The sequence below is a fragment of the Dunckerocampus dactyliophorus genome, chromosome 12 (genome assembly GCF_027744805.1).
Source record: "Dunckerocampus dactyliophorus isolate RoL2022-P2 chromosome 12, RoL_Ddac_1.1, whole genome shotgun sequence".
NCBI classification, from domain to species: Eukaryota; Metazoa; Chordata; class Actinopteri; order Syngnathiformes; family Syngnathidae; genus Dunckerocampus; species Dunckerocampus dactyliophorus.
In genome coordinates, this window is record NC_072830.1 from 2,376,186 (window position 1) to 2,389,459 (window position 13,274).

Genomic DNA, 13,274 nt, shown 5'->3' on the forward strand with positions numbered 1-13,274 from the left:
TATCTTATCTTATCTGTAATGGAGAGCCCAGCCACCCTACGGAGAAAACTTCAGCCACTTGTACCCACCATCTTGTCTTTTGGGTCACTACCCAAAGGTCATGACCTCAGGTGAGGGTAGGAACGTAGATCCACCTCTAAATTGAGAGCTTTACCTTTCGACTCAGCTCTCTCTTCACCACAACGGACCATCGCTGCAGACGCACCAATCTGCCTGTTGATCTCGCGTTCCATCCTTCCCTCTCTCGTGAACACGACCCCGAGGTACTTCAACTCCTCCACTTGGGGCAGGATCTCATCCCCGACCTGGAGATGGCACTCCACACTTTTCTGGGCCAAAATCATGGACTCGGACTTGGAGGTGCTGATTGTCAGCCCAGCCACTTCACACTCGGCTGTGAACCAATCCAGTGAGAGTTGAAGGTCACGGCCAGCAACTAGCAGAACCACGTCATCTGCAAAAAGCAAAGATCCAATCCTGCAGCCACCAAAGCGGCAGAACTCAAAGGTGTAAAACGTCTTCTATGTCCACAAAAGGCCTATTTCTCTCCAATATTGTTCACATGTCTGAGATCACTCAATATCCACCCACCTCACATATCATGTGGCCTTTCATGATGCTGATGACAGCATGATTCTTGCACAGGTGAACCTTAGGCTGGCTGCAATAAAGGGGCAGGGGGCAAAAGAACCAGTCAGTATTTGCAGAGGTGCGCTTGCCAGCAGAAAAGGCAGGCAAATGCTCACTAAAAACCTCACTCCCTCGGCCTCCAGAGCTGCGCTGAATGCTGGATTGACAGTCCGGCCTTTTGGCCCAACGGTCAGCGCTCTTGACTCCCATTCCGAAGGTCCTGCGTTGGAGCACTAGCGTGGGGTTGGCTGAAGCAGGCAGGTTACACAAGCCAAGTCCCAAGTCAAGACAAGACAGGTCAAGTCAACTCAAAGTTATTGGATTGGAATGTTCGAGTCTTTACAAGTCATCAGCGCTGTTTAGTGTCTCCCAAATAAAATGCAATTTGAGCAAAGACATGTAATCGATTACATTTGACAAATACAATGAATGCATTTGAAATTGTTTTCTATTTGAAGTCAAATATGTGACATGACAGAAAAAGTATAAAAATACTTTCAATGGGGACACAACTGCACATCTTGGAGTGGCCTTTTATTGTGGCCAACCTAAGGTTGTAATCACGCTGCCCAATCAGCATCTTGATACGCCACACCTGTGAGGCGGATGAATTGTGAGTGCTCACCGACGCAGATTTAGACAGATATGTCAACAATATTAGAGACAAATAAGCCTTCTAGATGCGAGCATATTGGACCACGTTTGGGTCTTGAGCTGAAAAAGTGCAGAATTAGCACGTGTGACGCATTCCTTAGCTGCATCGTGTGCTACGTGCAGTGCGGTGCAGCGTTACTGTCTGCTCTAATCAAGTTTGTGTATCAGACAAAGAATGTTGACGCAGTCGTTGTTCACCTGTGTCACCTCTGCGTGCGCTCATATGACTGATGGACGTTCCAGAGATAAAAGAAAGCATTGTGGTATTTGGCCTGTCTGTCACGAGACATTCAGTACGTCTACCTATAAAGAGCACCGCTTGTACGGACCAAACATTGCTGACTTATTGATTTCATGTGAAGGACGTGTCTTCCTTTGTCACAGCCATGACTATTTGAATGGCATTATAAGAAGAGAAAGAGGTAAGAAGCTCATCTGACATATTTCACCATGAAGCACAGAGAGATGATGCACTTGCTTATAGGATGCAATACACTAGCGGTCAAACGTTTTAGAAGACTCCAATTTCTGTGGAGGAAAAAGCTCCATTTTGAAGTGTTTCTTGCCATTTTTGTAGCAACAAATGACTTTGTCCAGTACAATGCTGTTGAACTGATGCTGACCAGGGTATAGTACCACAGTGTGTTCTTATGCAGGCAGAGGAGGTGGTAAGTACTCCTGTAGGACTGAGTTGGCTTGATCAACCTCCATTTCTGCACAACACCTTTAAAGTGTTGACCCACTTTGTGGTCCCTGAAACAGTATCATTCTGAAATACATTCTTTTTCACTTTTGGCTAACCTGAGCTGGCACTTCACCACTTACCTTCGTACCATTTCAAGCTATTCACTGGACTTGAACCACTTGAATTTCAATCAATAACTGCAAAAATGGGGCTGTTCTAAAACTTTTGACCGGTGGTGTGCATTGACTTAGTATTTATAAAGCTCTGGTTTGACAGTTATCGCATCTAAAGGAAGTATAACCTCAAAACCACAGTTAACGCTTACCGCTCCCAATATATCACAGTAACCTTTCAGTTTCTACCTGACATTTTGCTAAATATGTTCTGTCCTTAAAGAACCTACAACTTCATAATAGGCTGCAAAGTTTTGTGTTGTAATCATTTTTGTGTATGATGCATTTCAATCCCAGGTTTCCACTCCAATCTGTATTGTTAGTAATGTGGTGCATCAGAGAAGAAAAAGAAAAAGTCCATCAAAAAGGGAGAAAAGAGACTCATTTGTCATGTCCACCAAACTTGCAAAGAGGCTGAGCAGCAAAAGAAAAAGTAAGTCCATTTTTGCAGGAGAGGCTTTTACAGTGTGACGGGCTTTCACACATTTTGTTTGACGTGTAATTAAACATGTAGCTGAAAGTGCGGCGTAAACAAGCATAAAAGGTTAAATGAAATGTTAAAAATTCAACCATGGAAGTATTCTTCCATTGTCACATTGTCATGTAGCCAACTGTCAGACTGACCATTCTGTGAAAAGGTCTACATTGTCCGTGTATCATTTGTCTATTTTCTTTCATAGAAAACACAAAAAAGCAGAACAAAAATGAGGTCTAAACCAGATTTTTAGTGTGACCTCTTAGTACAGTACACAAAATACACAGAGCTGGCTGGCTCATTAGGCAATACTTTCTTGTTTATGACTTTCTAAATACGTTGTTTACCATTATTAGAGCCCTGTAGACATGAAATAACACCCCTATAGTCACCTTTACACTCCTATTACCCAATATAGTAGACATAATAAGAGAAAATAAGACTTATAAGACATAGAAAGCCTGTTTACAACCTTCTAAATACACTCTTTAACATTATTAGAGGCCTGTAGACATGAAATAGCACCCCTTTAGTCACCTTTATACTCCTATTATTCTTTGTTTACACCACATTGCTAATGCGTAGGCTATGGGATCACCGCAGGGACACGAGTCGGCCACGGGTCTAAGCATAGCATGCTAGTGAGCGAACTAGTTAGCCTCCACTTTATTTGTTATAAACTTAAGAACGGCTTTGAAACAGAGTTGGGAAGAAGGACAAAGTAAAAAGCCAAAAAGGTACTACATGCAGTGTTACGGTCATGTGATGTAATGTTTTGTGTCACCACTGACGCCTCGTGACCAGAACATTTTTGGACAGATAATGGGCCATAGTCAACCACGAAACAGCCATCATTTATTAAGTCATTCATTTTTTTAAATGAATGTAGCGATGTAGCGAGGGGCGACTGTGCAGGCAGATGCTAACGGCTGTGTGTTCATTTAAATTGATTGATGCTGATTGTTCGTTTAATCATTTCATTTTATTATTTACTTATTTCCAGGATTTTTATTTTGTGGAAAAGATATTTATATTGTATTCCAGATTTGTTTGTATTTAATATCAAATTTGTAAAGCATGTAAATTGGGTGACACATGATCTTACAAATTCAAGACTACGGTAAAAACAATGCCAATACCAAACAATGCAGATGTTCAATTGCTGAAAAAAGTTGTGCGGACACACCATAAATGAAAAGAAACCCTAATCAATGTTATTGTTAACCCCTAAGCATACTTCTATTTAGTGTACAATTGTACCAAAATGGTGTTGTGAATTAAAACAATAAAGTAGAGGGCTAGATTAAGATTTATATGTGACTTTGCTATTAATTGCCACTTTTACACTGTACAGTACCAGCTTGTCTTGGTTCTGCTCGCCTCAGTTTGTGGCAGTGAGTGTTCCATAGCGCTAAAGTGAAAGGGAAACCTTGAAAACCAAGCGGCATTGAATGCATCACCTAAGCAAGTTAATAAACAATGAATGTAGGAGAATGAGGGTCTTTTGTATTTCCTTGTCAGCATGTGGCTATTGGTAAGGAAACAGGTGAATCACTGCATCAACAGGATGTCACATGATCTCGCGAGATGAAAGCGTGACAATGTCTTTTGTTTCAGAGAAAAGCTGTCTCAAAGCCAGGCTGTAGACTGTGGCTTATGGCATTGCTACTGTGAATGATAATACACATAATATGGAATTGGAAGTGCACAAGGCAGGATTGGAACACCACATTAAGTGCTTTGCGCTCACTATAAACCTTGCAATCCACCTTGATGTTACTCATCGATGATCAACAGCTGCTGCAGTGCTAATGTCCAAGCAGAAGCTGTAGGAATTCTACACTTGCTCAAAGGTACTCAAAGGTATGATTTGTCGGATCGCTGCAAATGACTTCTATCAAAACACGTGATACTACTGTCTATTTCGTAAAATTCACTAGTTCCTGTTCCGCACTGTATCCGCACTGGGAAATTTAGTTCACGCTTTAATCTCACGAGTTCATAAGCGTAAACATAAAGCAAAGCAACCGCAATCTGTTTTATATGTTTGTCATAGCGACACGCCAACAGAAACGATGAGACTTAGACTTAGACAGACTTTATTGACCCACAAGGGAAATTGTTTGGTTACAGTAGCTCAATTGCAGAAGAAAAAGAAAAACACTCTTACATAAAATGCAGCACAATATGATTAAAATAGAATAAAAGAATATAAGATAAACAAGATTTGCATATTTACAAAAAGTGTGTAAAAATGTAAGTAAATACGAGTAAATGTACAGCTCAATAATGTTGTGAATGATCTTTTACAGGCAGGTGAGGTATTGTAGAAATGAATTAAGTCCTGTAGCGTTCACTGTGGGAACGGAACTGGAGGAGTCTGTTGGAGAATGAGCTCCGCTGCCCCTCTATTGTCCGATGCAGTAGCAGTAGCAGCTCTGCCGTCAATATTTTAACTTTTAGAATTTGGTTAGTTTAACTTAGCTTTAGTTTTTGTTTCAATGTGTGGAAATACATTCAACAGGTAAAAACATCATGCTTAGGTAATGCATGCAAAGTTATAAAACATTTTTCAGTTTGTCCAGTCCTATAGTTTGTCATTGTAGTTTTCATGAAAGTCATGGTAAAATATCGTCTCGTTCCCGTAAACCTGATGTTGTGTATTGTCTCGTCTGGTGAGCTGAGTGTACTGTGACAACCCTAATGCTGTATAAGACTACAGCATCCAGAGCTAAGGTACAGGCTAAACAAATGCAATGCAGTTGTAGAAGTAGTACCTCATATTAGACGGTAGTACGCACTTTTGTGGATGGGAGTTCACCAGTAGTGAGCAGAATAGGTACTGTGCAGGGGAAAAGGGTCAAAAGTGGCACATCTGCAGCATAATATGACTGTTTGTGCTTTATTCAAACCAGAGCTCCTAAAGGATCTTGCCAAGTATGAACTTCTCATCACACTTGGCCTGGAGGCTTTCTATCCTTCTCAACTGGACCCAGCATCAATACTGGACCTCAGTACCTGGACATTGGAGAACCAAGACCCCCGAGAACCCAAGGATCTGCCACAATCATTCCTTCAAAGGCTTTGGCTGCTTTGCCCAGATGCTCGGAGTCCTTCCTGCAAGGCTCCTTCTGATGTTAATGGATTAAGTCCTTGCGCCTCAGTCAGCCCTCTTGATGTCGTGTCAGCTGTCTTTATGTGTGCCAACCCTTTCCTCCAGCAGGAGATGGCCGCGCGCATGATCCAGTGCCAGTTTGCTGTGCCCCTGATACTTCCTCACATGGATGCAGAACAGCCAAGTAGCTTCCTCCTTTGGCCTTTGAGAGGTGTTGTGAAGCAGTGGCGGACTAAAGATCGTGTCCAAGAAGCAGTTTTGGCAAGCACGTTCATGCCAGTGATCACATGTGTGAGGCTTGGTAGCTGCGCGATCTCCAAGTCTGAGGTGCTAAACCACATCATCGGTAGTCAAACATTTCTTCACAGGGGGACGCAAGAGGGGGAAAAACCTCGAAGGCTTTCCAACGGTCTTGTAGAGATCGGATGGTATCTTCCCACTGGAGACCCTACCGTAGACATTTTCCCTGTCCCAGTGATCTTGTCTAACCTCAGAGGAGATGCAAGCAAGCACGAAAAATGCCTCCACCTCCTCTGCCAAGCATCTGCAGCTGTTGTTGTTTTATGTAAAAATCCAAAAGAGAAAGAAAAGCAACTCCTCTCTTCCTGCAAAGATGTGACCAAGCTCATTTTGATTGACCTCTCAGAGACTGAAATCACAGAGGACAGAACGGTGGGGTTTCTTGATCAGAACCTTCAGGAGGAGCTGGGTCTTCCTGATGAATCAGTCCTGTCAGGAAGTTCTTTGCATGCAGAGAACCTAGCAAATGTACTGTGTGATGCTATTGAACGTTTGCTGCCAGACCTGAGACTTACGACACTTGAGGCAGCCGCCGAGTTAGCAGTGGAGCAGGGGCTTCAATGTGATGAGGAGACGCTGTGTAAAAAGTCTATGAACAGAGCAGAGGAAGTTTTGAAACATCTAGATATGGGACCTGCTCTATTTAGGGAGAAACAGCTGCCTTTGCAGGGTGTTTCATGGAGCAGGTTGGCTCAAATTGGCAAAGAGGAAAGTAAAAAGAACAAAGGAGCAGATCCACAATTGCAAAAAGAAAAGACAGACATCTTGACAAGTCTGGCCGGCTACAAAATGACTCCATCAATGAAGATCTTCACAGATGCCCTTTTGAGCGCTGATAAAGTAGAGAAGACGTATTTCCTTTGTTGGATGAGGGTGAAACTTAGACTGCTGCAAGTGCAACAGCAAATGAATCTGAAAGATCTTCTGATAAAGCAGCAGACAGAAGTGAACAATGACATTCCTGAAGAATCTGTGCTACAAAATGGGGCCAGTGACACTAGCGATGATAGCTTTTGCACAGATTCAACGTTTGAGGATGAGGAAGTCGAGCAGTTTATAGATACCCATCTGGAAGTTCCCAAATCGAAGAGTGGAGTAAGCTTGAAGCACATTTTGCAAACCGAAAAGGACGAAGGATCAGAGTCTCTGCACTTGTCAAGTGAACAAGAGTCAGTTGCCAGTGAAGAGATTCTTGACAATAATATCTCCTTAAGACCAGTGCTTAGAGAAAATGGAACCTTTAGCGTTCATGGGAATGACGAGACTTCTTCTACCAAACAGGAAATTAACCAAAGTGCGTCCATGGACTGTCTGGAAGTAACGTCTACAGAAACAATTCAACCTGATCCATTTTTTCTGGGCCTTGAGCACTTTTTGCGCGAGATGGGCCTCATTTTTGAACTCACCCACATCCACGGCCACCACGTGCCGCGACTCCCAAATGTTGCTGCTGACTTGCTCCTCAATGGGATACCGCTGGAGCTCATGGATGGAGACGCCTCAAACGTTCCTATGCGCTGGCTAAGCAGCGTCTTTGCAGAGGTCAAACGACGCCTTCCTCGAGAACACTTCAGGACGCTAACAAGCCTCGGAGTGCATCATGCAAGGAATGCTGAGATTCTCTCAGCGTTGTTTAGCGTGAAATTCCCAAGTGAATGTAAAAGCTCTACAAGAGGGGTCTACCTAGTTGTCCTACGGCTGCCGTCTGAGCTCAAAAAGAAGCTGAACTGTGATTGCCTCATGCTCATTGACGTCGAGGGTCTTTGCTCAACTCCTCCTGATCCCAAGAACAACTGCCAGATCCATGATAATGAGATGGCAACTGTTGCAACAGGACTGGGCCATGTCTTATTGCAAAATATCTACTCACGTGCGGCCTCTGAGTTTGAGGCAAGCCTCACCGTTGCAGTCAATGCTCTACTGCGCATCAGAGAATGTGGCTCCATGCCCATCTGCAAAGTCTTGGTCCAAGACGAAGGAATTAATACCATATTAGAAGCTGCTCAGTTACAACGCATATCTGACATTCTGCAGAAAGAAAAAGATAATGCAATGACACATAATGCAAAGACCGAAACATCAACCAGCTATATCAAGCCTTGGTACAATGAGCCCCTTCCAGTTGATCCACATCACAGTGAAGCTGTGCTGAAGGTAAAGCGTTCCCTCTTCGGAGCACTGAAGGAGGCAGCACCTCAATCACAAACATTTGGTTTACCTGAATTCATGAGCCGTCTGAATTGTGTTTGGCAGGCCGTCAAAGCAGAATCCTTCTCTGTGAGTCTGCAAGAAACAGAGGTGGCCCTAGCCTTCTCTATATTTTGCACAGAGCTCTCTGAGTGGGAGGACAACCTGATGGAACACATGGAATGCTGGATTAAGAGCGCGACCAAGAGAATCTCTTGCACCAAGCCAGAAGCCCTGGAACCTTTCAGTCAAACTGACCTTCTGTGTCAACTGAAGGATGAAGCCAAAGAGGAGATCAAAGTTGAAGTAAATAAGCACCAGGCAAGAGTGAAGACCCATTTGATGGGAAACAAACAGCTGAACGCCCATGTTAAAATGCTCAAACCAATCCTCACGATTAGCATGAATGAGCTCCAAGAACGACTGGCTAAAACGATGATACAAAGGTTGGACAGAATCAGTGAGAACCACTGTCATTACTCTCAGCTGAACAGAATAGAAAGCATACTGGAAGATCAGCAAAACGCCAAGCTTAATGTACTGTTAGAGTGCAGTAAATCCAAAAATCATCTCTTTGAAGACGTAGAACTGGAAGAGGAATTTGAGGGCATGTGGAATAAAGTATTGTCCACCTTTGACTTCAGGCTTTCGGAAAAAGAAGATATCGGCAAACGGGTGATGATTATTCTGAAAGATAACCTCATCCATCGCGGTCTCCAAAAGCACTTGAATAAGCTCTCAGGCGTAGGCCAAAATCAGATGACATCCTTCCGAGTGGATGATCAGTACTTTGGATACCGCAGCAGAATGAAACACATGTTTGAAGAGAAAAACAATCCACAGAAAGGAAAAGCCCAGGAGCTTGCAGAAAACATCATAGAGAAATACAAAGAGTTTGTCGCGGAAAAAGCCGGTTTCCTGCAACATTTCTCTGACAGTGCCATCACTGAGCTGTTAGAGATTATTGATAAAGCTTTGACAGAAACGCCACTGGAAACCAGGACGGCCTTCGAGGTGGATCTGAAAGTCTTCCTGTGTAACGCTGCCTGCAAAGACTTCCAAAAACTCCACGATCGCTACGCCAAGGATGGAGAACTTTTAAGGACCATTAACGCAAAAAAGAGCACACTAATGGCGAAATTCATTTATCAGTTCAGGAAACGAGACCAAAGTCAGAGGTTGGCTCATCGATTCTTGTCAGACATCATCACGCCCACGGTGATGGACTACATCTATAAACCTCTAGGGATGCAAATTGTGGAGGAGATCCAAAGTAGCGCCCCTCAGTATCTGTCCCCGCAGGCTTTCCACAAGACTTTACTTGAGGAGCTCGTCAAAGAAGGCCAGTTTGAAAGCTTCATGGAATATTTGTCGTCCTATGATGCCTTCAGGCAGAGGAAGGTCAAGGAGACCGTGGCCGTTCACTTATTGGAGTCAAACGTAAACACACGAAGGCTCCAGCGGCTTGGCGAAATCATCGGAAAGATCGCAGCAGCCGTGAGCCAAATGGCAGAAGGCACCAGCGGAGTGCTCAGCGACACCAAGCCACTGCTGGAGAGAGTGTGCTTCACCCTGGAGGCAGACGGAGACGTATGTGTGCCGTGGGCGTGCCTGAACGGGCCGTTTTACAGCATCACCACGGAATGGGATCGCTTCATTACATGTTTCATGGAGTTACTGGCAGGAATGCGGTTGGAGCTGGCCCAGGAGTTCTCCCACAATGTGGATAGCAGCCAGTTGCTTCAGTGCCTTCCCATTCAACCAAGCGACCTGCTCTTCAGCAAGGTGAAAGGCTGTGATGCCTTGTGTCCTGTGTGCAGAACGCCATGTGGAGTGGAGCAAACTGGACATCAGGTTCACAAGTCCTCTCTCCACAGGCCCAAATACCTGTGTCCTTCCACTTCTCTGTCCCATAACAGCTCCCCCGAATGTCTAACTCCATCTGACATGGACCCACAAGATGTCGCTGCATCATGCTGGGAGCTCCATGTCGTCCATCCAGACTGGAATATTTCCCCTGAGGACACACCAAGTCCATACTGGAGGTATGCTCAGATAGTCGCCATACTGGCCTTTGTTTCCCTGCATAATGTAAGCATGTTTCTTTTTTAGGTATGTGTTAGCAACAATTAATGAAAGGTTTGCAAAGGAACAAAAGCAGCAGCCAGCAAAGATTCCAGACGAGTGGAAGAAGATCACACAGGAGGAGGCCTTGGACAGTCTAAGTCAGGGGTCTCAAACTTAATTTGCCTGTGGGCCACTGGAGGTAGGGTCTGGGTGAGGCTGGGCCGCATCAAGTACTCCACAAAAAAGTGTTTTACGTATTGCAAAACAAATAGAAATGTAAATGTATAATCTATTGTAGCATCGCTGGGAGTGCTTCCAGCTTCTTGTAATAATTTGCTAAAGTTACGTGTTTCGATGTCATGTACTAGTTGCTGTTTATTAGTCCCCACAGTAATAGCAGTTGCCCTATGTGTGTTTACTTCCCTGTTACATGGTGTGCTGGCGTGTTCACACTGTGATTGTAGTATTCTTCTGTCAAGTGGTGCTCGCTGGAAGTTCAGTCTTGGTTGTTGCTTGCTTCATTAAATAGCCTCTTCCTTTAAGCAAGCTGTAGTGCCTCTCACCAAGACTCAACATTGCCACAATATATACAGTATATATAATGTTAATATAAAACACCCTGGGCGTGTGGGCCACATTACTACTAAGGGGCCACAAAATATGGGCTGTTTGAGACCCCTATTCTAAGGCATAACATCCTTCTCAACGGACAGCTCTGAGAGCCATCTTCATTTCATGTATCACATTTTATTTATTGCTAATGCTTGGTGATGGTGAAAGTCATATTAAATGAACTTGTTTTCATTTTTAGAGGCTCTTTTTGTGTCATTTCTTGCTGTACGTTCCTGTACAGGAATCAGCGCAAGGAAAGGGACAGCAATGGATTTAAGAGAATGCGCGATTCAGACAATATAATCCAGCCAGTGTTCATTGCTGTTGTTGTTATCTTGCATGGGCGACACCATCACATGTCAAGCATCCACATTTTGATCAACAGCACAATGTGACTGTGAGCCAAACTTCTCAAAGAGTGTCAGTTATCTTTGTGAGCATTATTATCTTGGTGAAGGCAGTATTTTAAAGCCAATTCTTTTATTGGATCTCATCAGAATGCATTTCTCGTTAACAAAGCTCTGTTTTTTCAGACACAATTCTTTGTATTGTATGCTTTTATTGCAGCGAGAAAAAGCAATCATAACTTCAATTGTCTGCCACAGAGAAGGTGCTCACTATCTGTCCTTTGACTGCATGTATTTCCCCGCTTCGAGCGTCTGAAATGGCTTCAGGAAAAGGAGAACTCTTTGGATCTCAAGTTTGGATCTCAAGTGGCCGATCATCCTCACACATCCAACTACAATAATACAGGGTGGTGTTGTTACCAATGAGCGATTATTATTATCATCATTACTATTATTATTTTACATTGGGCTCTGAAGGGATTTTTCATACATAAAACATTTTAAGTGGATGCATTTTTGCCAAATTAATGTATGTATATTGTTTTTTATATAAATGATATAATATATAAAGTATATTACATTTTCTTTTCAAATTGTATATGTATACAATATAATATGATATATTTATTATATGTACGATCTATATAACATGTATATATTATATATATCATATATTTCTAAACAAAAAATCTATATTAGATAAATATTTATATATAAATGTAATGTATATATTTTATACAATACCTACAAATACACTCCTGATCAAAATGTTAAGACCAGTTGAAAAACTGCAAGATTTTCCATTTTGCACTGTTGGATCATAAGGAGGTTCTAAGGATAAGTAAAGCTTCAAAATGCAAAAAGAAGAAATGGGAGAGAAAACCCAACAAACAAACAACCCAAACAATTTATTGCAAACAAACATTCAAGTGAAATGTGAGCAAAAGTTTAAGACCATAGATAAAAAAAAACAATGAAATCCCCCTAAAATAGAAGTAAAAAGACTAAAAAAGGAGTGAGTAACGAGTAGCTGTGCCAGTCTTGTTCATGAGCTGAAGGGTGGCTTTGGGCATGCTTGATGCCAGTGTTCCCAGGGGGCTGGTGGGAATGTGGCTCCAGGTGCTGAAGATGGCTTCACTGTCTGGAACTCATGTCCATTTTTGTAAATCCATCCCCAAATGTTCTCCACTGGATTTAGATGAGGGGGACACGCAGGGTGGTCCAAAAGAGTGAGCTTATTCCTCTGGATTTCTTCTTTTTGCATTTTGAAGCTCTACCTTGAACCTCCTTAAATCCAACAGTGCAAAATGTACATTCTTGCTTGTTTTCAACTGGTCTTCACATTTGTGTATAAGACATTGAGAACAAGTGCGATGTAGTATCGTGTACTGGCCACTAGATGTCAGTAACATTGCACTGATAAAGACAATAGCCACCGTAGGAAGTACGCTGTCCAGACAAGAACAACAATGGTAACATGTGAGTCTATGTTATGTCTTATTTATGTTTTAAATTGCTCATTTTCTCGTATTATGTCTACTATATTGTGTAATGCAAGGGTAAAGGTGTCCAGGTGTGAGTCCATGTCTCGAGCGTCACGCTCTGTTTGACAGCTTGGACTCTCTTGTGTTGGTTTTCCCTATTTCCTGTTTTGTGCTGTTATTTTGTACATCCGTTTCCTGTTTTTCAACAATGCCAGCAACTTCATTTTCTGCTTTGTGCACACCTGGCACCGACTGGTGGGCTGCCATTATTCCTTTGCATGGCGGGAAACCAAGTATTTGTGTGCATTGACGTACAGTAGTACCTCGCGTAACGTAAACCTCCTTTTACGTAAATTCCACTGAACGTAAAGAATTTCTGTAAAGGTTTTGCATCGTATTACAGAAGAAATTCCATAGAACGTAAAGCGTCAAGTCGGTGCAAGTTTGTTTTTTGTTTTTTTTCAATCAACTTTATTAAAGCCTCAAGTCGGTGCAAGTTCAGACTAACACTTGGTGACGCCTTCTGACGCTTCACGCTCTCATTG

The 13,274-nt window shown here is 42.8% G+C and overlaps 1 protein-coding gene across 1 annotated transcript; it reads left to right on the forward strand.

The window, feature by feature from the left end:
• Positions 1 to 1,564: 1,564 nt before the first annotated feature.
• si:dkey-202l22.6 (interferon-induced very large GTPase 1) lies at positions 1,565 to 11,096 on the forward strand. Its single transcript, XM_054795285.1, has 4 exons — positions 1,565 to 1,706; positions 2,440 to 2,575; positions 5,533 to 10,264; positions 10,332 to 11,096. Exons 2-4 carry the CDS (start codon positions 2,533 to 2,535, stop codon positions 10,462 to 10,464), a joined length of 4,908 nt encoding a protein of 1,635 aa, XP_054651260.1. The 5' UTR covers positions 1,565 to 1,706; positions 2,440 to 2,532; the 3' UTR covers positions 10,465 to 11,096.
• The last annotated feature ends 2,178 nt before the right edge of the window (positions 11,097 to 13,274 follow it).